Genomic DNA, 27,997 nt, shown 5'->3' on the forward strand with positions numbered 1-27,997 from the left:
TTGTAGTAAGGTGGTTAAAGAAAAGAAAGAAAAAAAAAAAAAAAAATATATATATATATATATATAATCTCTGGTGCAGTGTGGTAAGCCAAATCTGTGATCATTTGTTTGAGTCAGATGGATTTTTGGAGTCCCCATCATTTTTGTGAAAGGTAAAATTGACCGCGATTCATGAAAGTTCAGTACAAAATTTCTGGATTCTTTCCTGCAGAACACCAGGGAATAGAAGAGACATGAAAATGTAATGTAGAGGGCCCAAATGGGCAGAAGGTGTGAGAAACCAACACTGTGAAAAGTGTACTAGGGAACAACAGGGAAGTATGTCAAAGCATGTTTCTGGATGTTTGCAGGTGGCCCTGATGTATCACTCAGCCTCCCTGGGAAGGGCTCAGACCTTCTGTGGTGGATCTCTACTCAGCGAATTATGGGTCATCACCGCTGCCCACTGTTTGGCTGACCCTCATATCAATACAGTGAATTTCTTCGTCAGACTGGGTAGGAAACAACAAATTACATCGATATGTTCATGTCCTCATTTAAATCACTCAAGTTAAGTGTTTTATCTCAATAACTACCAAGATTTTTATCGAAAAGAGATTTGTAGCATTTTCAAGCGATGGGTAATCCAATGCTGAAAGTGAAAACTATATCTTTTTGCTATCCTCTGATAATGCAGTCACCAGCTGAGTGTTTAGGAGTCTCTTTTGTCTTAGTGCCATCAAGGAAGCTCAGAGGTTGAGTTCTTTGAAACAGCTGCCCAAAGATATGCAGCACTGCTGCATGTCGCATTTTAGGACTTAGTGGTTTTTAGTTCATGATCGAAAACATGTCACATATATTGACAGAAAAAAATGATCTCTTCAGCCTTGTTTACTGTCAGCATGTCAGGACAAGCAGATCTTCACTAATAACTTTTCTTTTATTTAGGTATGGGTAAAATGTTCCTATTTTCAGCCTCATAAATAATGAAAGCTTCATTGGAACCAGTTCTGTCAGATTGTTATTCTGTGTGTTACTTTGGCCTCACACGTGAGTACATTGTATTGTGATCATACTGTAAATAAATCAATCTATTCTTTAGGTGAACACGATCTAAATAAGGATGAGGGTCCAGAGCGAGACCACACGGTGGCAGAGCAGCACATCCACCACATGTACGATCCCAAGTTACCATACAACCATGATATTGCACTGCTGAAGCTCACCAGTCCAGTGGAGCTTTCCAATGAGCGGCGTCCCATCTGCCTCGGCCCCAAAGACTTTACAGAAACCATAATGAGGGAGTCTACTGGCTCTGTGGTTAGTGGCTGGGGAAATATAAGGTTTCTGGGCTACCAGGCCACCAAGCTTCAGAAGCTGCAGGTCCCCTACGTGGAACGGCCCCAGTGCAAACAGAGCAGCAAGGACCACATCACACGCTTTATGTTCTGCGCTGGCTACAGAGATGAAATGAAAGATTCCTGTCAGGGGGACAGCGGGGGCCCTCATGCCACCAGCTACGATGGGACTTGGTTCCTGACTGGCATTGTCAGTTGGGGGGAGGAATGTGCTGTATCCGGGAAGTACGGCATCTACACTAGAGTCTCGCGGTACTACCCATGGATCAGTCAAAAGACAGGGATTCAAATTTCTAACTAACAGACAGAGAACAAAGCTCTAAGGAAAACCAGCAATTTACCTTTTTTTTTTTTTTTGAAAAAGTTTCAATCTTAATTTTTCCTTTATAATAAAATATAAAGGCCTTGTGATGGACTGTCCAGGGTTTAACCTGCCCTCGCCTAGTGTGAGCTGGAATTAACTCCAGCGCCCACCACGACTGGAAATGGATAAGTAGTAGAAGATGAATGAATGAATGAATAAAAGCTAAATAAAATATGTTAATATTTTAATGTCTCTCTTCAAATATTACTAAATGATAGCCCGAAGTTCTTCATACAGCTTTAGAGCTTGGCTTGTGCAGAGCTATGATGACAGTTACACTTTAGAAACACCAGGTCAGCATTGGCAAGCCAAAATTAATGCTGAGGAGTTATGTTACTGGGGCAGCAATTAATATTATACATAAGGTGTTATAACTATAAACTAACCCACGAGACTCCAAGTCAACAGTCTACACATTTATAAGACATGTGATTGTCTTAACGCTCTATTCCTGTCCACAATGAAGTCATGCATCGTCCCCATTCTTCCCCTTGTTGTATAAAAATGAATACAGTTTTAAAGAAAATTCTATAGATCGTAAATTATATATTGGACATGAAAATAGTCCAGAGAATGGTAAGTGCTTGGATTTTACCATTTAGTTTAACAGCCCTCTTTCTTGTCCTAATAAGATCACAGTAGTCAGGCTCCATTTAAATGAGCTGTTGGTAAGTTGTTCAAATAGCAGAGCTAAGTTCATGATTTCATTCTCAGGGCAGTTTCCATTAATGTAAAGCAACCATGTTATTTTTTTTCTATTTCTATCATTTAATTTCTTAATCTCTGAAGTTAGCATGCAGACCAGATAGCCGCAGACTCGATGAATTGTCTCGTCTCTTTTGAATAAAAGGTTCCTGCAGTTTCAAATTTGCCTGAATCCAGTTTAACTGGAAAGAAGGATCAGTTCACAGCAGGAGGCAATATGCCTTTCCCCATTTGTGTCATTAATAAGTGTGATGATATTTCTTTTTCTATTACAGGTGCAGCAAAATATCAGAATTACACGGATCCCAATCAGGTTCAGTCTCTACATGCCAAGTCCAGAGAAAAAGTCTCATCAAGAAATGGTTTATAAAAAAAAAAAAAAAAAAGCTGTGCAGAGAGCTGAGGAGTGTTGGGGCTTTAACCTTATCAGTCTGTCAGTAAGTCTACTAAGACCTGAAAAAGCGGTGTTATAGAAAATAGTCCATCAAGTTGAATCAAATCAAACAATCCTGTGCCTATATTTTGGAAAAATAACATACATTTTCTGCTGTAATACAAGCTGTTACAATGATTCAAAATATCAAAGTGCAAGACAAGCAAACGCAGCAGACACCAGTTTCAGGTACTTTGGAAAAACCAGACGGTGCCAGGGGGGATTTCAAATTAATTTAACATGAAGAAATTTTGCCGTTATTATTGAACATAATTGGAAATCAACCCTGATTATTAGCTGACTGCTGTGCTAGCCGCTTGTGTGGCTGTGAAATCATCTAAAAATGTTCAAGTTGTCTCAGTTACTGTTTGGATTTATGTCAGCAGCAAGGTTAGCTTGAATGAGCTCAGGGAAGACCGTACACGTTCCACTTTCTACTCTGTTTCAAATCAGACTGGGCAGATTTAAAGAAATGTAAATCGTCTGGTGTGGTTATGTTTTCTCATCAATTCAGCGCTTCAGATTTATAACAAGAAATGATGTGTAATCCACGACGTATCTATAACAATTCAGTTGACAGGTACATTTCTACACTACTCTAGTTACAGTTACTACCCAACACTGAGCACAGTGTCCTGTTGGTGTGTAATAGCAGTGCAGGCAGAAATAAAGCAGAGGTTATGAGCAGTGATTTGTCCATGCAGAGCAGTAAACAAAGACAAACACAAAGCCTGTGTTATCTCAGTGGTACCAGGAGCAATTACAGCCGATGAGTAAGTTGCAGAATTAATACCAACTCAAACTCAACAGAGCTCAAAACGAAACTGTCATCAACAGCAACAGAGGCAAAGAACTGTGCAGCAAATTAAGTCACTTTCGAAATATCAGGCAGAATTATAACAGCCAGCTACAATGACACCAGAGTAGGAGCCTCCTCATCTGTCCAGCGTCCGTGCTGCAGTGCTCTCCTTCGTCTTGAGGACTGACACAACGGTAGGGTGAATCTTTTTTTCACAGGGAACAGTTTCACTCGTCAAAGAAGGGGAAGTATTTGTGGAACTCACTGTATTCACAGTTTTCCAATGAGCCACCGCTCAGCAGTGGATGGATCAAAACCAGTATTTACTGTATATTACTTTCTGACCAGCATTCCCCTTTTCCTGCTATACGGGGTATGTGGTGACATTTCCACATGCACCTTCCCTCTACAGCAGTGGTCCTCAACCTTTTTTCAGCTGAGTACCCCCTAATGTTTAAGGGGTACTCAGCTGAAAATCCCTAAACCATTTTTAAGGGCTTTTGAAGTGACTGCTATTTCTAACATATATTTTTTAAAATTCTCCCGCACCCACAGGAGTGCACTCAAGCAACCCCAGGGGTTCACGTACCCCCATTTAAGAACCATTGCTCTCCAGCATCCCTGGGTGGGTAAACAATCATATCATGGCTACAAAGATTTATAATACTCTCAATGTTTTTTTTTTTTTTTTTTTTTTCCAGGTTTGTTGAAATTTGTGTTTTGTTTTGTTTTTTGTTTTTTTTTTCTCACATGAACACACCTGGCAGATTGTGAATGTTTGCATTTGCCATAACAAGATTTCTGCTACAGTAACACTGTATGCATGCCCCTCAGCGATGGAGCTGTTTACTGTGGGACGGACAAATGAGTTAAATCCACCCAAAACAATGTTAACACAAGCCAAAGCTGGGTCCTTAGAGGAGGAGAGTGTCCCTGCACACAAAAAGAAGCCCCAATGGTTATAGCTGAGCTGTTTGGCACATGAACAGTAATGATATGTTGGTAGGCATATATGCATGATCTCTATGATACTTCATACGAAAATAGAAATGATAAAAGTCTTAAACAAAAGTCTCTTCTGAATGTATGAATAAAATTCAATTGTTCCACATCTTCAGTCAATAATCTACTGCATTAATGCTCGAAAAAATAGATAAAGAAACGAAGGCTCTGATGTTGTGAGGTTTCATTTATGTTCTTTACATTGTTATAGTCTTCTGAGGTCCATTCTGTAATGTACAGCCTTCTGAGGTCAACAGGGTCACAGGAGTGGGAAGAGAAAGGTTTGCTGTTGATGTTGTGCTTCAATTTCAAGATGGAGGTCTCCCCAGAGTCAGATGCCCCCTTCTGGTCAGGAAGCAAATGGAGTGTGAGAGTGTGTGTGTGTGTGTGTGTGTGTGTGTGTGTGTGTGTGTGTGTGTGTGTGTGTGTGTGTGTGTGTGTGTGTGTGTGTGTGTGTGAGAGAGATGGTGAAAGGTATTTAGGAAGAGAGTGAGCCAACTGAAAGATGAACACAGAAGAAGAAGAACGGTCCAAGGTGCCATCTATCCCCTGTTCTGATTGCCTCTCAGCACGTCTCTCCCAAAATCCTGTGCAGGTCCTCAGGAAGAACGCGCCCCTCTTCTCCACGGCTTATATTCCTCACTATCCTGTAATAACACAACGCAACACAACTCAATAAAAATCACTAAATGTCACCATGTTACATTTGCTCTACATCTCCAGGCTTCTCTGCAGTAATCATCATCCGTTAGACATGCAGTCTTCATTACCACATTCCTGACGAGTCCTCGTGGAGCAGCTGGATGACATCACCACAGTTGAAAATGATGTCATCAGTGCTGGCCATGCTGCTCTCAACCATGACTCTGTACCTTCCTGCCACCTGGAACAGAGGAAAGACAAGACTACCTTTCCACGTGCACAAAGTAAGTGACGGTGTCCGCATTTTGCAATGTCATGGTCACATGGTGTCAACCTACACTTTTCAGGCTTTTTAAGTAATTAGGTGAGACAAAATCTCACCAGAGGGGCAGGCTGATCCTCCTCCTCTTCCGAGTCTGATAGGTTAGACAGGTCTGTAGCGCCCCAGTCCTCCAGGCCTTCGCAGATTGCCACTGAGTGGGCAGGAACTGGCCAGCCTGTCGGTGACAGACAGCTGAAGATTGTAGCGCTGTGTGTTTGGACTGTGAAAATGTTTATCAGTTCACCCAACCTGCTCATGAAAGCTACTAAACTGCTACTTTGTCTGTATTATAATCACGCATATGACAGCAGAACTTACCCGTTGGGACCAACAGACTACAATCCACAGATTCTCTCTGAAACTACACGTTTAATGATTTCATGTGTGAAACAAACAGAGCTATTTGATGCAAAAGGCTTATTGTGACCCTGTGTCTCAAAGCCAAAAAAGCATGTCAGAAATCTTGGTTTTAATAGTTAAAACAATTCTTCAGTCTGTATTCAACCAATTTAAAATCACAGACATAACCTGAGGATTTATGTGCAAAAATTCATGCTCCCAAATAAACCTCCCAGACAGTTTTATCACAGTGAGAGAGCTGCTGCTTGACTCCCGACAAAGACTAAGAAAGATAAACGTGTGTGTGTAGTTCTGTGCTGCCTTTGACTGAACCGTAAATACTCATCCATATCCATCTTACTGCTCTGCCCTGTATTAACTCCCTGATTTAAAATGTTCTTTTCACTGTCTAATTTGATTTCTTCTGTGAAGCCCTTCAATTTTGTCAAGCCTTTGTCTTGTTGGGAATGGTCATTGATTTGTGTTTTTATGTGCATCTTCTGTTTTATTTGACCCTCAGAAACTCACTGCGTCGAGGTGAGTGGACCACGGGGTCGGAGTGGGCTGGACTTGTGTGTGCTGACTCCTCCCCACGGTGCCTTTGGGAATTACTTGTTGCAGAGGAGCTGTGAGGAACAGGGAGACACGCTGAGCAGCCTCCCACCGATGCTCCGCCCCACGACACACACACCTCTGATGCACTAAACAGCATCACCGTGGGAACAAGACACGACCACAACAAACAGAACGAACAACAACAACAACATCCACGGTGTCACAAAACAAGCTCATCCGCATTCTGTAAGTTAAAACAGCATTCCCTTCAGTTCACGTTCACATATATTTCAGTGTCTGATTCAAAGGATGTTTGACTGATAACACAGACACCAAATATATCAGAGATCACTGTAATATATGGAAATATTATTTTGAGTTTCAAGTATTTCACACACACATCAGGCCTTGATTGAGTAGCATTTGCAAATAACATAATGTGATTTAACCTCATTAAGTAGTGGATGGAGTCAGTCCAATTCATGGAGTCGTTTTGTCTGAATGCATTAAAGCCCACCTAACTTGTAAATCAAGTTGAAGCTCTTACATTATTTACAAATGCTTTGTGACCTAGAAGTATGTTATAAACACAAATCATTTAAAAAGTGTTTCATCCTCCAGCTGTTAGTAATAATCAAAAAGTCCCTCAAGACAATTTGATCATGGGTACCCATGCTCAGATACATTTACAACTTAACTTTACAACCGATTTTTTTGTGAGTACTTAAAGGATAAGGCTTGTTTTATTTCATATTGTCAACAAACAGTAACTAATCAGAACCCTCAGTCCTGCTTTCTGTTTTTTAATGCTTTAAAACTGTCAAGTTTAATAAAAAAAAAAAAAAAAAAGTCATCTGAAATTGCTTTGTTTAAACAGGAACATTTTCCTATATTAAGTACATGTTTTGGACAGTGTAGGTCTATGACTGAGGGGAAGAACCTAGATCAATATGTATTTGCTATATATTAGCACTCAAGAAGAATCAATGTCAGATTTAATCTTTTCATGAAATTTGATGACAATTGGAAACATGAAGACTTTCCTTTAAGTTCAACATGTTACGTTCCATATTCTTCATTTTCAAATTGACAGGGAGTAAAAAAAAAAATCCTTCGTCAAATTCATTACATGCTAGCATGCTATTAGTGAGCAGAACACTGGTATATAATATAGATTTGGTCTTGAAGCACACACACACACACACAATGGCACAGTTTCAGTTTCCATTGTTGACACTATCCTTGAGAACCAGTTCTTTCAGTGACTGAGCAGCTGCTGGAAAATGCTGGGAAACTACAAACAGTGATCCATCACCTTTAACTGACTTGGCAGTTATGGCTATAATGCTCATGTCCTTATTTAAGACCACAATCAATGGCAGAACTGTTAGCACACTTAGGGACCTTTGAAGCAGCCCGTCAGGCTGTTAATGTAGTCAGATTTCGTGCAATATATTCATTGTGAAGCGCTTGTCGTACTGAACTTCAGCCTTCAGCCTCATGTAGGCCGGTTCATAAGGATAATGACAAAGATGGTTCCTGTGCACGTAGAGACTCATTCAATAACTGCATAAACCATCCTGTATACAGATGGTTTGTTATAAAAATAATAAAATAGATTAATGGGTGGAAAAATGAGAAATTATATGATCATCAAATCAATTCAGACACCAGATTGTTAATGTGAGTCCATTCTCACCACCGCAAACCAGGAGCGTCACAGACTGACAGAGGATCAAATGGGGGGGGGGTCATTCAGAGAAATTCACCTGTCAGAGGCCGGGTTGTCTGAAAATGGTAGAGATAGGCCGTCGTCTGTGTAAAGAGAGGGGTCAGATGATACAGGCTTCAGTTTAAGGAAATGGAAATATGCAAGCAACAGAGTGGATTCAGAGACCTTGATATAGTCAGCCAGACATCTGCTTTTTCGAAAAGAAATAAATATTTGCTGGCGTACAACATCAATAGTAGCAGAAGAAGAGCAGAGGCTCATAATTCAAAATGAATCTATAGAGATAGCAAGCGAATAATAACCAAATATAACAATCAAAACCTTGACACAGTTTGTTCCTGTTGGTGAGAATTTTTCGAATCTCCGTCAGCCAGGCAACTTTGACCTCCAATGTTGGAGCCTGGACAGACAAACACAGAGCACAGTACAGGAAGTAACACCAGGCAGGCATGAGAGTGTGATGGCTGAAGTTCAGATGGACATAGACTGAAAATATAAAACTGAAGATCGAATACCTGGACTATGTACACCACTTCTCTGCCACTGTACCAGATTTCAAATTTCTTCACATCTCCTTTCACATTTTCTGTGATTCCTACTGCACTCATCTGCAGGGAGAGAGAAGTCATTAATCCAACTTTATAACCTTGCCATAGTCAATTATTCTGCTCTTTTAATCCGATTAGAAACTGCAAACCATGATTATGTCTGACACGACATGATTATAGACAGAACGATTCAATGCAGCTTCAATAGTGACCAGAGTCCAACAGGGAAAACACAACATGAGCATATCAAGGGGGGATTTATTGTGGGGCTGTTGAATTGGGTCAAATTGGATGTAGCTAGGTGTACCTACTAAAGGGAGTATAGTATGTATTGTTACTCTGAGGCAGGATTTGAAGCTGTAGAAGGGCGTCCTGTCGTGGTTGTCGTCGTCTCTGCGCTTGCAGAAGAGCAGGGCGTGGTCATAAAGGAAGAGGTGTCTCTGCATGGGTTTAAACCTGGCAAGCTCTTTCATTCGCACCGCTGCCCTCTTATGGCTGATCCACACGCTGAAGCCTCCCTGCATCACCACGCGGCCCAACTGGCTGAGGTCACCCTGAGACAGACAGACAGAGGAGACAGGTGAAAGGCAGACCTGAGGAAATAATCACATTTCAAACAATAAAAACCATCAACCTGGATAGGAAAATATTTGAGATTCACTATCCTGCCCGCTTCAGTTTACGATGAAATGTAACCATGTCTTCAAATATTACAACTTATGGTGAATCGAATGTAACCAAGACATACAAAAGAAGAGACAGATTTACAGTAAATACATTGCAGTGGCTGGTGGCCACATTAAAAGTTCATAAATTAATAGCTGTGAATTCATGCTTGAGGTAACAGAAGTAGTAAATGAGAGAAAAGGCTGAATAAAAAAAACAAAACCAACCATCAAACCTAAAGAGTAAAGATCACATACATTCTTCCAAATGTAACAGTGGACAAGGATATAAATTTACAACTTACTGACATGCTTTTGCTACCTAAAAGAGTCTCTATATTTTAGTTAAAGTCCTGCTTTATTTGATTGGACTATTTCACATGAAAACAGAATGACATTTCAAAATCAATTCAATTCAATTCAATACAATTCAAAATCTGGCATCCAGGTATAGAATCGTCCACTCTGTCTTATTTATTGAGTACCTGATATCCAGTGATGGCTATCTGATGCATGGAGTCATTGACAGACTTCAGCAGCTCCAGCATGGAGTCCAGGGCGTCCTGGAGCTCACAGCGGTACTGCTGCTCTGTGCAATGCTTCAGCAGCTCCTGAACAGGGACACAGATACAGGTTGACAGGCCCGTGTTTTTCAGTTTATCTAATCTTGTTTGCCTTGATATCTGCCTGCATTAGCGTAAGTCCAAATGATTGCCTGCCAGTCTGCAACTCAACAAATCAGTTTTGGCCAGATAAATGGCGTCAATGTGTCTCTCTGCCTGTTTAAGATGTTTACTTGTGTCATTGTAAATGTTCTTATATGTCTGTTCCAAAAAGCATCTGTCCTGATTGTTGTTTTGTCCATGTTTATTTTACCATTTATCAGTCTGAATGCTTGCTTACTTTTAGTTTTTTCCTTTAAACATTTTCATTCATTTTCATATATGAAGCGTCTTTGTCCCCTCAAGTTGGCAGCACTTTTGCATCTTTTATAAAATTACTGTTTCCTATTTTTGAATGTTTGGCTATCCATCATTATGAAATGATGCATCCTTATAACCATAAGTCAATTCAAAGTATTCACTTCGTTTAGCGAGATGCTGCATCACTGACAGGCTCAGATGCACAGACCTTGAGTAGCAGCTGGTACTTAGTAAGGCGTTGGACTGGTTTCAGAAGGTACGAGTCCAGCCCCAGCTTGTGGTCTAGTTTCTTCTGGCACTCCTGAGGAGAGCGGGAGAGAGAATGAGGGTGATGGAGATACTTTTTTGGCAGATTTTTTCCAATGCTTAGTGGGAAAACCATGAATGAAAATTAAAACAGAAGCTTTTCTCAAAGCTGCCATCAGCACCAATGCTGTTCATCATGTCTGATCAAGTTAAACATGCAATATGCAGCTACCTGAAAGAAGGGTGAATCAGAGCACTGTCTCCATAGCAATTCAGAGCGAGGCTTGTTTTGGCAGTAGCGCTCATACACTTGGAACTTCTCTTTCTGTTCACACACACAAAGAAATGCACACTTAGACGTGCCATATCACTCCCCACGAAGCCCTCATATTTCCTGTAACGTTTCCTCACCCGCTGTAGGAAACAAGCCCCCACCCGCTCAGGTGTCTCCAGGTAGCTCTGAAGATCTTGTAGGAAAACCCTGAAAGTAGAATCCCAAAGGAAAATCCAACGGCGTGGGATTGGCATGAAAAGTGTGGGAGAGGAGGACAACTCAGTGACAGCTTGTAAGCTCGGCTTGTAGGTGTGTGTGGGTGTGTATATTGTGTAGTGTTTGTGTGTGTGTATGTCTGTGTGGCTTGCCTGCTGTGAAATTGGTAAATCTCTGGCATGTTGCCAAACAAAACATCTTTTTGACTGCGAAGAGCTGAGGGAAGGAGATAAGACATGGATGGGTCCTCCATTTCTGCCCTGTAGCCCTGATTAGTGGAGAGGATATAGTAACATGTTATGTTAATAACATGTAGGGGACCTAAATCAAATATAAGTAAATAATCTTTTTTAATTGTACTTTCCCATAATGCTCTACACTGTTCTGCGCAGAAACAGGCAAAAGTGATGCAAAATAACCTGAAACAAACTCACCAGTAGGACAGAGAGCAGCTCATCCACATATACCCTCTCTGTAGCTATTAGTTCCTTCATGATATGGCTGCAAACAGTGAGAATAGGAGAAAAGTAAAACGCTACGGAAAAGATTAAATGCCGCCGTGCAACACTGTGACAGTGACACCTCAAGAAGTTTGAAAATTGAGTCTCAGGCCTACAGCTGCACGTGCGAAGTCACCAGTCAAAGCTCATGTCAGTGAAAAATGACGTACCGGGTGACCTGCTCTGGATTTTCTTCCACCTCTGAATCTGTTTCAGGGCCGGAGCCGTACAGGCAGCTGCGGTTGCCTTGGTAATCATGCATCACCTCGATCTGATGGCCACACAAGTGTCTCATCGTAAAAACATCTCTTGCACACTTCGATGACATCATGCAGATGATGTGATGGCAATATCAGCCTGTTAATGCTTAATGAATCACACTGAAGGGTCTTAAATGGTTTGTTCTGACATTCGGTACGCACCCAAGTCCCCAGTGGATGAACTGTAAAACATTTGATTCCCTGACATTGGTAGAGCTGTCACACATACACATTGGCATACTAATAATATCTTTTAGCTCAAATACAACCAGAGAGGCTTGGATAGCTATAGAAGTCAATAATAACTGTAAATAAGGAGGCAACGTGAGCAAAAATATGCTTTAGGGATGGCGAGTGATTAAATAATGTAATTTTAGTATGTACTCGTCTATTTAAGACTTGGGCATAAATTCTAGGTGGAACACTGTGCCATTATGATATTTATCCACCAAGGTAGGACACAGCTGGCTATTTAACGGAATGGGAGGTTTCACTTTAATTGGTTTATTGCATATTATGCCCAGAGCTCTCCCATGAATAATTAAGAGAATAACTACAACCCTTTCTAACTATGTGTCAGCTGTTAAAAAGTAGATATGGACGTACTGTAAACACGTTTATTCTGTGTGCTTTGAACTGTGAAAATTGAGCCTTCTATTTTAAGTAGCATGCTGTAACAATGCTCTTTTGCTCTCATGTGCGATGGCTTTATATGCAGTCATTTTCAAAAAAGCTCCAAGAGGAGAGAAAGCGCACGCACCTTGCGCTGGTTGTTGTTCCTCCTTGCAGTTCTCTTGCCAGGAAGCAGGTCAAAGGAAAATTTGGAGTTCAGGACATTTAAGTCTACACCTGCAGAGTTTCAGAGCAAATAGAAAATGCAGAATGAAACGGCACATAAAAAATTTGGATAGGGTGTGGAGTAGTCTAGGCATCTAACAAATCCACACCCTGGCGGACAAGACAATATTGAACGTTTTTAAAAAATGCTTTCCATGAAAGTTTTATCTTATTTCTAATGTCAGGACCTTCAGTAAAATTTGTGGGAAATTAACACATCTGGAAATTGATTCTGACCGATTTTCATGAGAAAGGGCAAAATGGTCGACGTGATTTAAAGGGGCCATTGGAGAGTCCATACCATGTTTGGGGGAGAAGAGGGGAGACTTGCAGCGCTGCATGGTCTGTTCTGGTTCTGGCCTCGGGGCCACCAGCTGGATCGGTCTGACCTGCATATCTGCCAGCCTCTTCAGACACTGCTCTCTGTTTCTGATCATGGACTGCATCGAGTTTAGCTTCTCTGTAACCTTGGAGATTTGGGACTAGAGAAGAATGGGATGTGACTTTAGGCGGGTTGTGGGTCATCTGTGTGTTTTCCAGCAGTAAGGTTTAGAAGGGCGGCTTACCTGCAGCTGTGGAGTGAGTATGGCTTCAAACTCCAGGCTCAGAATTTCCTGGCTGTTACTGAGAGCAGACGGCGCCCTCTCCTGGTGACAGCTCAGGTAGTGTAGCGCCTCCTGAGCTCCCTCTCTGGTCTGGAACTTGTCCACCATCTGGCTCGCCAGCAGATAGGCCCCGTCATCACACCAACGAAGGGCCTGCATGGCAAAAACAAATGCTGTTAGATATTAATGTTTGAAAGCACCTTATATTTGCACATGCAATGACAGATGATTAACACAACTATACAAGTCTGTGAGTCTATGAGTCTATGTGCTTGTGTATCAGGAGGATTTTTCACCTCTTCAAGGCGACGCAGGAGGTCTCGTGCTCGAGTGAGCGAAGCCCGCTTGGTGCGTATGGCCGTGGTGATGATGTCGCAGTGATGTCGCAGCTCATTGCAGCGCTGAACGATGAGTGCCAGGGCGTAGTGGTGGTTGGCAGCCAACTGGTGACCATGCAGGATTACCACCTGGGCACGAGTCATCTCCTCCTGGTTCACAAACACACACACACACACACACACAGGTTCACATCAAGGTTTTGTGTTGAGTTTTGACATAAAAGCAAAGACAATAATGACAAACTCCTAACCAGCAGCAGGTAATAGTGAAACACTACTGAACACACATGGAACTAAAAACAGACGACAGAGGCAACAGCCAAAAAAACAGGACAAAGAATAACCCATATTCATTAATATGATGGAAAGAAGCAAGGCGACAGCTTTGTTTTGGATCAGACCTGGAGTTGATATCTGCTTTTCTCCACAGGTGACGTTAACGTTGATGTGTACTGGTTACTGTGCCTCGATTCATTTCGCTAACAAACTGACTGAGTGCCGCACAGTTAATTGACATGAACAGTTTTTCAACATTTAGTAAAACTTAATTCTATCACATGGTAGCCACACCCTAGACCATATAGTAATTTACTGTCAATTTCCCTTTTAATGTGTCCATAATTTTGAAAATTAACACGTCATTGTATGGAAAAAGACTTAAAATTCTTGGATTGAGACCATAAACGCATTAGGAAACATTTACTGCGCTAATAAATGAAGTGAAAATAGGGTCATTTCTTCATACAATCCTTTTACAAGCAGTCGCCCCCTGGTGACCATTGGATAGAAGGCAGGTTTAAGGCCCTTCAGCTTTGGCTTTACTTTCAGCGTATGTCCATTGCCCACATTATTTTTTTTAAACTATATTATACAACGATATCACAGTATTCCAACATATTTGCCTTGTGCTTTAATCACAGCCACACCTAGCCTCGTGTATGTTTTTGTACGAGCTTGTTTGTAACCTGAGCTTGTTTGTCCAGCGTCTCCAGGTCTTTCAGGAGTTGCTCTGTTTGAACCAATGTGGTTCCCATCGAGGCGATGTCCTTCTCCTGGGCAGAGAGTCGCTCCAGCACCTCGTCCATCTGAACATACAAATGTTAGTCATGGTAGGAGTGTAACACGGAGCCAGAACAACGCTACTGCTGAGGGAAGACAGACAGCAGTCATCTCACCTGCTGGAAACTCATTTCGTAGTGCAGCAGCTGGAGGTACTGCTGCAGCTTCAAATGGTGTTTCTCAAAGAAGCCATCAAATGCCTCCTCCATATCTCTGAGCTGAGCAAGTAGCCTAAAACATAAGAGCAAAGATGACGTAGACTTCCAAACAGTGAGCGAAGGACACTAAAGGTCAGAGATTTAAGATGAGGCTGTTTGGTAAATTCAAGGTTTGGTGAGATGAAAAACAATCCCAGTATATGTTGTAGATGTAAATTCTTTCATATAAATCTTTTATTACTTTTTGTATCCCTCTAAAAATATTTTGAGATTACTCCATAGAAAATTTTAAACATATTCATATGGACTTCAATTATTAGTGATGCTGTACCTCTGAACTGTGTCCATATCGGCCTGTATTTCACTCTCCTCCTCTAGCTCTCTCTTGGAGGCCTTGACAGTTTCCAGGTTGGACAGAAGCAGCCTTCCTTCTTTCAGCACACTCCGGATATCATCCTGAAATGACAGGGCAAATAACAATAAATGAAAAACATAATCATGTAACTACATAAGCAAGGGACCAGCGCAAACGCAATGAAAGCATGAATAGAAATCAAACTGGATACACAAAAACACTGCTGGTAGAGAGTCAGAGCGAGTTGTGAAGGAAGAAAGCAGGAGTGACAACCTTCATCTGTCGGTATCGGTGTGTATGCGAGTGCAGCAAGAACTCGATGGCGTTTGCTTCGTCAGGAAGTTCGGTCTCAGACAGCTCTGATCCGAAACCCTGCAGGAGCTGGGCGATCTCCTTTACTGTCACTGCAAAGGTCTCAATGGACTGAAAACACACACACACACACACACATTCCAAGGATGATAATGAACCTATAACCTACGGTTTGTTCAATTCTGAGTCCTCTAAGAAGATCTGAACTCTTTGGGACTACATCAAGACAGAAGGCAAGCATGGATCATTGATCATCACTCAAATGCTCTTTATAGAAGAACTGAGATTTATCTAGAAAGTCTGACTTAGTGCTAAAGTCTAACTTAGCTTAAATGTCTTTGATATAGTCGTATCAGACGTGTGTACCGTGCGCAGGACGATCCAGTCACTGTGGCAATACTCCACTTTTGCAGTGAAATCGGATGTCAGGTGATTCTCATCTATGTAGCGCAGAAGGTCACCGACTGAGCGCAGCATCACCACCTAGAGAAACAGAAATGAAGACTCTTAGCAGCCACCAATGGTGTCGTCTCTCTGATAATATCACGTACAGAGGTATGGGCTCTTCTGATAAAATGCAGCAATACAATGAAATGGATATAAAACTTGTGTAGAGCAAAGATTATGGATTCTGTTGCATCACATTTAGTCAAAGATAAGGGAATGCACTATCCAACACTTTGTTTTCTCCCTCGGCCTCACCGGCATCTTTAACAGGAAGTCATCCTGGCTGAAGCGAAATCCCAGGTCGGTGCTTGAAGATGGACTGGGGGCGGAGCTTAACAAGGTGCTGGGCCGGAGCACCAAGACCAGATGCAGATTGCCTGGAAATGAGGTCTGAAAAAGCAAATGCATTGTTTTATTTGTTCATTCAGAATTGTAAGATTATGGCGTACATTAAGAACAAGGGGGAAAGGGGCGTGAAGGAAAAAGACATAAGGTGAGGTCATGAACTTTAAAGAACTTCTGTGGGCACGTGTGACACATGGAAAAATACTCCACAGTTCATTCACTGTAAAAAAAAAATAAAACAAACAAACAAACAAAAACCTAAACTCTTCTAGCCTCTTTTTATATTTTAAGAAAATAATTGTCAGATCAACCTTCTCAGCCACTGCCGTCCCTCAGCGCCCTGTTGTGCCCCACGTGTGAGTTTATTTTTATTCCCACTAATTTATAGTTTTGCCTTTGATTTGTTGCCCATTTGTATTTTTAACAGGCCTTTTTCACAGCAGATATTTTTTAATTATAGAACAGAGGTGATACTAAAACTTAGTACTCACCTGCACTTGTCTGGGGTCTGACTGATTAATTAACATAGGATGGCATTATTATGGGGACATTAATCATGTCAGTGTCTCTGGACTATGGTAGACACGTGGTGAGCCGGGAGGATGAGAGGAATCAACCTGTCTGTCAGAAGAGCTGACAACTGAAGGATGTTAGCCTTGCAGAGGAAAGCTGAACACAGAATCAGCATCTCTCCGTGTTAGTCTGGGCGGTCGTCAGTAAAACTGACTCCGCTCTGTAATCACAATTCACACTCTCAGCTGTCGTCCCTCTGTATCACCCCACATTTCGCTCTTTGCACGTCAGACTGTATTTGTTTATCTACTGCAAACGCACGTCTATTACTCCCACAAGCCATAAGAGCAGCAGCTTAAGTTTGAATTAGGCTAAATACGTCAAATTTACTGGATTTGCATGTCAACACTGCAGCAGATAATGGCAGAAACACACACCTGCGCTTGGGCCAAATTTGCCAGCTGTGTTGTTTATATTTCCTCCATCTTTGATGATCAATCAGCAGATCACCAATCAACCATCAGTCTTTGCTCACCTGCTTGACATAATCATTAATTCCTCTCCTGCACATATTATCAACCGGGAGGGAGACCTTTTAGGAATGTGGACTCAGATCCACCAGATGATCCACATTCACATCTGCATGTATTGACATCTCACAGAAACTAATCTGTATATTAGTCTCCACATCAGCTGCACATACTGTATTTCACCTGTTGTCAGATCCATGAATTAGCTCCCTCTTAAATTAGAGGCATGATATTGATGTTTGAATTAGCCCCTCCACATTTTCTATTTTTCCTGTCTGTACGTGTTTTGTATGTTTTATCAGTTTTTTCCCTGCACTCATTTTCTGGCACTTGACTCGAGCCGCATTGTGGCTTCACTGGCTTTTCAGTGAAACCAGATTTAATTCACAGAGTACGCTGTAAGAGGACAAATTCATATTTCACTAAATCAGAAACAAGGCTTTTGGCATTTAGCACGAACAGACTTTTTCTGAATGGCAAATGAAACTTTGAGGGTCTCTGTTTCTTGCTGTTGTCATCATCACACAAGCACGTCAAACACACAACTTCAGCCACATTTTAACAGAAGCATTTTTTTTTTTTTTTTTCAATAAATCATGGTCAACAATGTCCCAAGTTGAACCTTCACTTTTGTGATGTGTCTTTTCGGCACATCTGCATTTACATTACAGAGCATTTGAGTCACGTTGTCTTACATAAAGCTGCACAACTTGGACACACTCCACAGTTAGACTGCAGTGCCCAAGCTTATTTATACAGCCTCCTGCAGTTGTTGTTCAAACACACACACACACACGGACCCGTTTGTCATTGGCCTGTCCTGGTCCCACACACACTCCTAACACTGAACTGCTGTGTGGATCCGAGCTTTTTCTTAGAAACCTAACACACTTGGCACTGAGGACACCCCAGGCTGTGTGTCGCAGTACCGGAGTGTGTGTCGGGAGCAGCTGATGCACCTCTCCCCATCCTCCTGCTGCAGTGTCCCCACCGCCCCGTCAGAAGCCTCCCACCTCCCCCCGTCTCCCCACCTCCCGGCGGAGCTTACCGCGGCCCGGCGCAAGCGGGGGAAGCCCCGCAACGGGTTGGATTCAGCCATGGCTTTCAGCGTCTCCCCTGTTCCTGCCGGGAAGTCTGCTGCGGGACGCGGCGTCGGGAGCGAGCAGCCGCAGAGATGGCACGGTAACCTCCACTGCAGTGTCCGGGCGGGCCGAGCGGCGGCGCGCTCCGTGCGCACCTCCACAGACGCGCTTCAGCTCCGGACCGGCAGGACGGTGACGCTGACGGAGTGTTTCACTCTCCTGACGTCACAGCCCAAATCTGATCCCGCCGAAAAGCGCCAAAAGACCATCTGAGCTTAAAGTTAGCAGAACAGGCATGGAGGATGAAAATGGTGCCGCTGCGCCGGAATGTTTCAGATGACTCTTCTCTGTCTAATTTAAAAACCAAAGCTTTTGTTTGTTTTTTGTTTTTTTTTTTTTTTGGGGGGGGGGGGGTTTAAAAACTGCTCTATCTCAGTCTCACATTGCAAAAGCAGACTGAGTGCTAATGAAACATTTACTGGATCCGCTAGATGGCGCTTTCATTTCATCAGACAGCGAGGAGCCTCCTCTGGTTCACCTTTGGGCCAGATAAAAAAAAAAAGTCAGAGGGTTAGGGTTAGGGCCACGTCCTACCCACTGTGCCTCCACGCTCACTGACTGACGTCATCAATATTAACTTAGATAGTCAATCACATTTTGAACATTTACAAACAGCTCTGGACCCCTCAGGGGCCCAAAAGACCATCAGGCCATCCACCCTTTTTTTTATATTGTGTGTAATTCAAAGACACACAAACAGAAAAATAGAAAAGTAAATGTGTATCTCTCTCTCTCGCTCTCTCTCTTTTTATGGGCTCATTTCAGCCATTCATTATCTCGTCTCATCCCAGTTCCTGTGTCATGTTGGCTTTGTGTTTTTATACTCAGCTACTATCACCGTCTTATGGGTGAGCATCAGTTCTTCTCATTCTGCCCCAACCTTTGAATCATTCCCGGTGCTGGTTGTGGCTTTTGGCTGGTACTCCTCATGAGGAACTCTACATGTTTAGTTTAACATCAAGTGTTGGCCTGAAGACGGCTCAGCTGGCCACAGTGCTGTCCTACGCTCATCCTAAATAAAACCTCTCAGCGCATGGGAACAGTGCCAAAGTGGGTTTTAGTAACCATGTGCTAAAATTGGACTTCCTCGGATCTATAAATGAAACAAATATATCAGATGTGTCTGTCCCTTGTTCCCATCAAGCCATTCTTTGAAAAATATTTTTCAAATGGGGGATTTATTTTATATGGAGAATGGAGGTTTTGGTGACAATGGAACCAGAACAAAAGGTTGTGAGGTTGTGAAGAAATGTGTTGCACTCACAGCAGGATTGAAAATTTTTAAACAACTAATTCTTTGTTGTTTAATTCTTTATTCATTTGTACTTAAATACTTAATGAATTACTGAAAAAGTATTCCAGCCAATGCAGGATTTCCTCGTATGACTTTGATTCAGCTGCCTTTTGATTTTTTTAATTTATTTATTTATTTTTAGAATTAATTTATTTTTTGCCTTTCAACATTATTTATTATATTTTCTCAGTATGAATTCAATTGTAATCATAAAGTCAGAGGGTCTGTGTGTCAGCTCCAGCATTTAGATATTTCAATAAAATACACAAATTCGATTTCTTTTCTCTCTCTAATAATGTGTTTAGTCATCTTTGTCTTCTGTTCTCTTTTTAGCTCTAATTTCATTTTCAGTCAAATTATTCAAGGATCACTCGTTGCCACTGCTTCGATTTTATTCTTTAAATTTGGATCAAATGTTTTAATTTATAGATGTTCATTCCACACAGTCTGTTAATGGATATCATGCCTCTATTGATCATTCCAGTACTTCCAAAGACTGAATTTATTTGTATACAAGTGAACACTCAGTCGTACATTTAACGGGGATCCTTCTCAGAGAGACTCATACAGTCACGTTGCATTTAGGCTGATGATCAAAAGGCCGACGTGCTGAGAAGCCGCACACTTTCCAGGAATCAGTGAACAGCAGACAAAACAGTGATTAGCATAGACACGTGACTCGTTCAAGTAAAACCAGAGCCTACTTTATTAATTAGTTTAACTCAGCACAGTGTTCAGAAGGCAAAAAAAGTTTATATAACCTTCATTAAACAATGTTGGAGTTCCCCAGTGAAGCCTTGGTCAGTATGATAGTAACCCTGGTCCTGTGAGGTGCGCTGGTGGCCAAGAGGGCAGCCTGCTGACCCCAGAGTCCAGATAAGGATATATGTCGCATCCCATTAAGTTGCTAATGTAAGACTTCACAGGAAAAAGAAGCCATTTCTATGACTGTATCAATATCAGTTGGAAAACAGCTCAGCAGATTTGGTATACATGGAATTTAACAAAAAAATCTGCAGCTCTGACATTTGAACATAATCTTGTTATAATGCACCTGTCAAAGGATTGGTGGGGTCACTAAGTTCAAAAGAAAACCATTCTGGTGATTCTGCCTAATCTCTGGCATACGTACAGAGACACTGTTGAATAAGACAGCTTACTGTGACGCTGCCACCAATGCTCCCATCATCCGCACCATAAAAGGCCTGGGAATCCTTAATCTGCCGAGATCAGACAGACTGGAATAAAGAGCAGTGGAATAGCCCAGCATCACAAAGACTTAGGCCTTTAAGTATTACAAACATTTCAAGCAATAGTTTCAATAGTTCACCTGAAATGTTGTGATATCCTCCCATTTAATATTGTTTAAGAGCAATTCTATACAACACAAACAAAAAATGTTATCAATATTAAAGAGACCCTCAATGAATGAATGAATCATGCTTTAACCTTATGGTGTTTCATCCACGTGATGGATCTTTTAGATTATACAAAACCTTACTAGGAGCAACTCAAGCAGGCCATGCCATAACTGAATATTTCACGCACCCATTGTCTCATGCATTGCAAACCCAAGAAACAAATTCTGTCCATTGGTTGGACAGATGTGGGTGGCAAAGAAACCCAAAACCATTTCAGTACAGGGACCAAGAGCTGCCATTGGCACAATCAGCAACACTGCTTCAGCAACTGCAAGTTAGCTTAATGAGCTAATGTGCAACATAAACCAATCAAAGATGCTAGCTATGCTAACCATTCTAAAATGTCTGCTAATGTAGCAGTAATGTCCTCTTTTTAATTTAACAGATGGCTTTTTCGAACAATAGATAATCCTTATTTTATTTTATTTCATGTTTTCCTTCAAAAGATTAATTTAAAACTTTACCAGCCTTGTGCCACACATTCTTTATTGTCACTGACATTATTGTTTAATCAATAAGATACCAGGAGAGGACAGAGCTGGGATGCAGCTCACAGATAGATCAGGCTAATAATAAGAGTTCAAAAGGCTATTATTAAACACCCAACTACAAAAATATCTAGTAGCAGCTCTTATGTCATCACATCCAGGCCTTTTTAGAAAAGAAACAATCTCTCTGTCTCTGAGAAATGCCAGTCGTAAGTGTAATGACTTTGGTTTATTCTCTTTCTTAGATTAAGGAGACTCGATTTGGTCCGTGGAGGAGCAGAGGGGGATTATCAGCCTACTACAACCACTGCCATTTGGCGACAATGTAGTTGTATGTCTGGCCCTGTGATTTAACCAGCTGGTATTTTTAAACTCTTTGTAGTCCGAAAAGGCCATCCACTGATTGCTTAACTGGATTATGAAGGAGGGAACGACAGCAATAACGAACCAGTTAAACCCAAGTGATCCACACAGAGGGACTGCAGGTATAAAAAGGGAGTGCGGCTGCTGCAAACCACACTTTCAGCTCACCCTGATACATCTCTATCAAGATCACAGTCAACTGAGGAGAGGTAAATCTTCCTGATGATGGATGGATGGATGGATGGATGGAGGGATGGGGAAAAACAATGGGTTCATTATTGACAAATTACATACAATCATGAGGATGTTCAGGGCAACTGATATATTTGTGGGTATGTTGTCACCACAATGGTACAGAGTTTTTTACGTAAAATGGTCGAACTAAGCAATAGATAATGTGATGTACTTTATATCTACTTTATGAGCCTGGTCAACCGAGGTAGAGCATCCCTGTTGTTGGACTATTGATTTAAGTACTTTAAAATATTCATGTGATTGGTACAGTTAATGTTCTGCCTATCTGAGTAAGTGCAACCCTGATTCAAATGCCGTAGAGCTGGCATACAATAAATTAGCAAAGCAAACAAATCTTTTGTAGTTCTCCTGTTTTGAAATGCTGTTTGAAGGTGACATAGAGAGATTTGACGTCAAATAATCTGCAGACAACAGCCGCAAATGGTTGTAAGCCGAAATCACAAAAAACATCAAATTGAGTATGAATTGTAAATGCTGATAGTTATGAAAAGAAGCAGCAAGAATAAAAGAAAAACATGAATTTCATTTCTATTCAAATAGCCAATCAGATTTAAGGGAAGCAGCTGTGCTGTTCCTTCATATGCTGCTGAGATGTTCAGCCTTGAGGCAAAAATTGTTTGGATTGCAGGAACGAAACAAGTTACTGTTCTCCTCTATTCACACACAGCAACTACTACAGCGACCGAAAACTTCTTTGAGTAAAAAAAAAAAAAAACAGGAGAATGTATATGTGTTCAGATTTTCCTTTCCTTTCCACTGCAGAGAAGTTTGTAACGGTGAATAATAATGATCCTTTAGTTTGTGCAGTATGGCATTCACAACGTAGTCAGCTAATTTTGTTTGATAACAATCATACAAATACTCACACCTAATTTAAGCTTTCCACAGTAATCCTCATTATGGAGCTATAAAGGGCTGCTCCTGGGACTTAGCATGTCATTAAGTTCAGGAATACTATTGCAAGTCACTGAATGGGTTTTATCCTTTTAACTGTCCTTGAACAGTCAACTCCTGCAGCGTCTTTGGCACAGCCCTTACATTTGAGGAATAAACACTGTGACATAATCTTGAGTGACATGCGGTAGTGTGCGTCTATTGGATCGGAGCACTTTTGCAGATACGGAATAACAAGTAACAGCTTTGGATCAGGAGCCCCAACACTGATGGTGTAATCTTATCGCAGAGGATTAACCTTCTGTACCTTTAAAAAAAAAAAAAAACTAAAACTAAATATCACTCTGACTGACAGTTGGTGTAGGATCAATGTATAACATCCCAACAGGTGATTGATGCTGTAACTCTCAATAACGTAAAGCTCCATCTCTTTGTGTTCTCTTTTTCTCACCAGAAGCCTCCCAAACAACGTCCAGACATGGCAAAGTAAGTGTTGTGTTCAATGTTCAATGTTCAATGTTTGCGATAGAGAATTGTGCAGCCACCTATACTAATCAAAAGAGTGTGCTGAAGGGTCAAAGGTGAACTGAGAAGAGCTGGAAATCTGACGTGAAAAGCTGTGATCTCTTTCAAGTCTGTACTTGTGTAAAATGACAATATTTGACACAATTATAGTATTTATTTGAAGTTTATAAGGGCTTAGTGGGTTGTCACATTAGTTCAAATGTGGTCTCACTGAATATCCAGCTTGGATCACACTGTTAATCGGCTATTTGGGAACCCTGTGACTCCTTCACCTTGGTGTGCCTTTCAATCCGGGTGAGATGATGTAAAGCTGCCCCACACTTAGCTATTCCTAAATGGATAGAAGGAATAAGGGATTACTGGCCCTTCTGCTGCTTGTTGAGGAAACTACTTTACCTTCAGCGTCTAAAACTAATTATTATTTTTATAGGATTAATTCAAAAACATGATGAAGGGGGGTGAATGTAGACGATTTAAGAAAATAAAGCCAATATTGTGATTATAAATAATAATCAACTTGGGTTGTTCTCATGTGTCTCTCTGCTGGGGATGTATGACGCAGAAATACATGTTGATACATAACAGATAAATAATCCTAACAAGAAATTTCTCTTCATTTTTTCCACAGAGTTTTCAAGAAGACCAGTGGAAACGGTGGAGTAAGTGCACAGTTAATGAATCAGTTCTCATCTTTGTGCAGTATTTGTCATCAGTGTAAACTGTAACACTCCCTCTGCCCTCCTCTTAGCTCACTCTCTACCTGGGCAAGAGAGACTATGTGGACCATGTATCCTCAGTGGACAAAGTTGGTATGTTCCTCCTTCAGCACGTCTGAATGTCTGTGGGAGCGCAGCTGCTCGAGGAAGCTGACAGTAACATTATTCTGTTATTCTGCCACCTCCCCAGACGGTGTTGTAAAGCTGGACACTGCAGACTTTGGGGACAGAAAAGGTAATGTCATCAGAATGTATTCCTTCCAAAGCTGTGAGGTTATTTAAACTCTGTCAGAATGACTCTACTTTGATTACGTGTTGACAGTGTTTGTGCAGCTGGCATGTGCCTTCCGTTATGGGAGTGAAGACCTGGATGTGATTGGCCTGTCCTTCAGGAAGGACATCTGGATCCAGCAGGTCCAGATCTACCCTGAGAGCCACAAGCCTCAGCTGAGCGCCATGCACGACACCCTGCTGAAGAAGGCTGGCGACAATGCACACGCCTTCACTTTCGAAGTATGTGACAACATGTCCAGTTACAACTGCGCAATGTCAGCACTCGTCAGATGTTCAGGTTGAAATTAAAATGATTCATGGCCACAACAGTATTAACTATTACAAAGGCTAATAGATCATGTCAGATTTCTTAATCCTCTTGTATGATATGTGTGTATGTAATCCAAAATCTATCTAAAAAACCTTGTAGAGCCATGAATCAAAACAAGTCCCTTCATTCACAATTGGCTTTGAAGATGTTGTTTAATATGTGCGAAAACCAAAAAAAAAAAAAAAAAAAGATAAAAGAATATGAGCTTAGTTGTAAATGGTCATGTCTTTCTCTAGATTCCCAACAACCTGCCCTGCTCAGTGAGTCTGCAGCCTGGACCTGATGACAAGGGGAAGGTAAATCGTGAGCTGATCCGAACACCATTCAGTGTCTATTCATCTTAGTGTGTAACTGTAGGTTTCATTTTCTCTTTGAAGGCTTGTGGTGTCGACTTTGAGGTCAAAACTTACCTTGCCAAGGAAAAGAACAACCCCGATGAGACAATTGAAAAAAAGTGAGCACACTTCTCGTTTGCGCTGACGGACATTTCAAGCACTTTTCGTTTTCTCGACTTCATGCTTTCCTCTTCCTTTTTCTCCTATCCCTCTGACAGGGACACTGCTCGCCTTATCATCCGTAAAGTCCAGTATGCTCCCTCTGAGGTCGGCCCGGGACCCAAGGCTGACATCTGCAAAAGCTTCATGATGTCTGACAAGCCAGTTCACCTAGAAGCTTCAATGGACAAAGATGTACAGTGGCAAAACTTTACAATTAAATCCCAAATTCTTAACCAAAAAAAATCCCATTTTCTACAAGAGTATAAAGTTTTTCTAGTTTGTAATCCAAACTATCCAAAAATCTTTCCCTTCCATTAACTGCTTGTCTCCTTGTTTTGACCAAAGCTGTACTTCCACGGTGAGGCAATTCCAATCAAAGTCAAAATCAACAACGAGAGCAACAAAACAGTGAAGAAAATCAAAGTCACTGGTGGGTTCCTCTGTTAACAGGCACGACATGACAGTTACTGAAAGAACAACAAATACTGACTCTCGCTCTGTCTTTCACAGTGGACCAAACCACAGACATTGTCCTCTACTCAGCAGACAAATACACCAAGACTGTTTTTAGCCAAGAGTTTGGGTACGACGACAGACGCGCACAACAAGTAGACCGAGCACTTGTAACAGAGAACGTGTTCATGCTCAAATCTGTTTGTGTTTCATCCTTCGCAGAGAGACGGTTGATCCCAGCGGCACCTTTGAGAACACGCTGAGCATCACCCCCCTGCTGGCTGAAAACAAGGAGAAAAGAGGTCTCTCTCTGGATGGACGACTCAAGGATGAGGACACTAACTTGGCTTCCACCACCATGTAAGTGTGCAAACACAGCAGACGGGACTAAAGTGGGATTAACCTGTTTGATGACGCTGATACACAGTAACCAAAGCCGTGACATACAATTTTGTAGAAAGTGCTTTTTTTTTTTTTTTTTTACTGCAGGCCTTCTTGCGTGCCTTTCAACGTCCATGACAGTAGTTAATGATTGCAATGAGTTTGACTAAAATAAACCTTTTAATCCCTCCAATCCTTTTTAATTCTCCTTCACCACAGTATTCGGCAGGGTGTTGAAAAAGATATGTTGGGAATCCTGGTTTCCTACAAGATTAAAATTAACCTGATGGTGGCCGGAGGAGGGTAAGTGCCTGTTCCTGTTACAGCATTTTTGACCAATCAGCAATGACATGGAGTGAAATGCGCCCAAACAAACTTGTGATGTATTTCTTGTAATCGTGCAGCCTCCTGGGCGGCCTCACTTCCAGGTGAGTATTATTCATTAAGTATTGGTCTGTATCACAGCCAGCATGGCCAATTTGCAGGCGTCACCAGTTACGGTTGGTTTATTTTCTCCGCAGTGATGTCACAGTGGAGCTGCCATTGATGCTCATGCACCCAAAGCCATCAGGTATTTTTTCACTAACACATACAGAGATGTCTGATCTGTCCACACAGTGCATGTTCCTGCTGCCAGTCAGATTATTTCACTCTCTCATCCATCTGTTTTTTTTTTTTTCTTCCTCTTCATTCTCCCTCCGTCCTGAGCAGAGTAAAGACGACGTCAACGTGTAAGTACCACATTGCTTTTAGTTTTGGCGCCATCAGCTAAAAATAACATATTAGATTTGTTGTTCAACATACCGGTTATATCTTTTTACGTTTCTTTTGAATGTTTTGTCACTGAGTAGTGATGTTTTGCATTTTTAAAAGTATATGTTCATCTTTTTACAGTGTCTTGTAAAGAAAAATCCCCCATAGTGAAGGTGAGGTTAATGCACAACTCTGTTCAGATATTTAAATGTGCATTTATTCACGCACTAGAAACAATTTTGAGTTAATTTGAGCACTTGCTACTTTATGCAGTACTTAATGGATGCTATTATTGTACTATATATCAGCACACAGCAATTATTCATTTAGCAAATTTATTGATAATGTTGTGTTTTAGTGGCTGTGTGAGGGTGCCTTAGGGTGATAGGTTGTGTCAATTTTGTCCATATGTTGCAACCTTCTCTTTTTGTGTATTTCTTTTTTTAGAAAGGATGTTACCCTGGAGGTTGTGAATAAACTCACAGAAAGACAGAATAACAACACGACAAAGTGACACGAAACAAAGACGAATGTGTTTGTTCTGTTGTAACGAAATCAAATAACAATAAAGCAACTGAAGAGTATGATGTTTTCAACACACCAAGGATATGTGGACGGCTGTAACATCATCCCCCTCACAGATTCAAACTGTAATTTAATTCCTGTCTTTTAGATGTAGAGGAAATATTGTATCCAGAGTTGAACTATTTTAAGATTTCTTTAGAAACAAGCACATACACAAAATCTTTTTAACCTCACTTCAGAGTATGAGTGGTGGGACAAGGGGAATCAGTTTGGAGCCCATAAAGTCCATGTGTTTTGGATGAAGTGACACTCTCATCTGTGATTT

General features: G+C 41.4%; 2 protein-coding genes across 2 annotated transcripts; one reads left to right on the forward strand and one right to left on the reverse strand.

Annotated features, from left to right (window-relative positions):
• Positions 1-179: 179 nt before the first annotated feature.
• Positions 180-18,460, reverse strand: mcf2b (MCF.2 cell line derived transforming sequence b). The gene is made up of 25 exons (XM_029519764.1): positions 18,410-18,460; positions 16,229-16,363; positions 15,893-16,009; positions 15,488-15,637; positions 15,191-15,315; positions 14,818-14,932; positions 14,608-14,727; positions 13,601-13,792; positions 13,266-13,457; positions 13,001-13,181; positions 12,623-12,711; positions 11,773-11,873; positions 11,537-11,603; positions 11,255-11,370; positions 11,024-11,093; positions 10,845-10,937; positions 10,575-10,667; positions 9,929-10,054; positions 9,117-9,332; positions 8,746-8,838; positions 8,552-8,630; positions 5,664-5,779; positions 5,411-5,523; positions 5,216-5,287; positions 180-210 (listed from the first exon to the last, which is right to left on the reverse strand). The coding sequence occupies exons 1-25, from the start codon at positions 18,458-18,460 to the stop codon at positions 180-182; spliced, it is 2,853 nt and encodes a 950-aa protein (XP_029375624.1).
• Positions 18,459-27,977, forward strand: LOC115054515 (arrestin-C-like). Its single transcript, XM_029519765.1, has 18 exons — positions 18,459-18,635; positions 23,673-23,704; positions 24,372-24,402; positions 24,492-24,552; positions 24,650-24,694; positions 24,782-24,972; positions 25,300-25,359; positions 25,441-25,517; positions 25,617-25,752; positions 25,906-25,990; positions 26,071-26,143; positions 26,236-26,373; positions 26,614-26,697; positions 26,799-26,822; positions 26,916-26,965; positions 27,106-27,125; positions 27,289-27,320; positions 27,595-27,977. Exons 1-16 carry the CDS (start codon positions 18,459-18,461, stop codon positions 27,108-27,110), a joined length of 1,269 nt encoding a protein of 422 aa, XP_029375625.1. The 3' UTR covers positions 27,111-27,125; positions 27,289-27,320; positions 27,595-27,977.
• The last annotated feature ends 20 nt before the right edge of the window (positions 27,978-27,997 follow it).

The sequence above is a fragment of the Echeneis naucrates genome, chromosome 14 (assembly GCF_900963305.1).
Source record: "Echeneis naucrates chromosome 14, fEcheNa1.1, whole genome shotgun sequence".
NCBI classification, from domain to species: Eukaryota; Metazoa; Chordata; class Actinopteri; order Carangiformes; family Echeneidae; genus Echeneis; species Echeneis naucrates.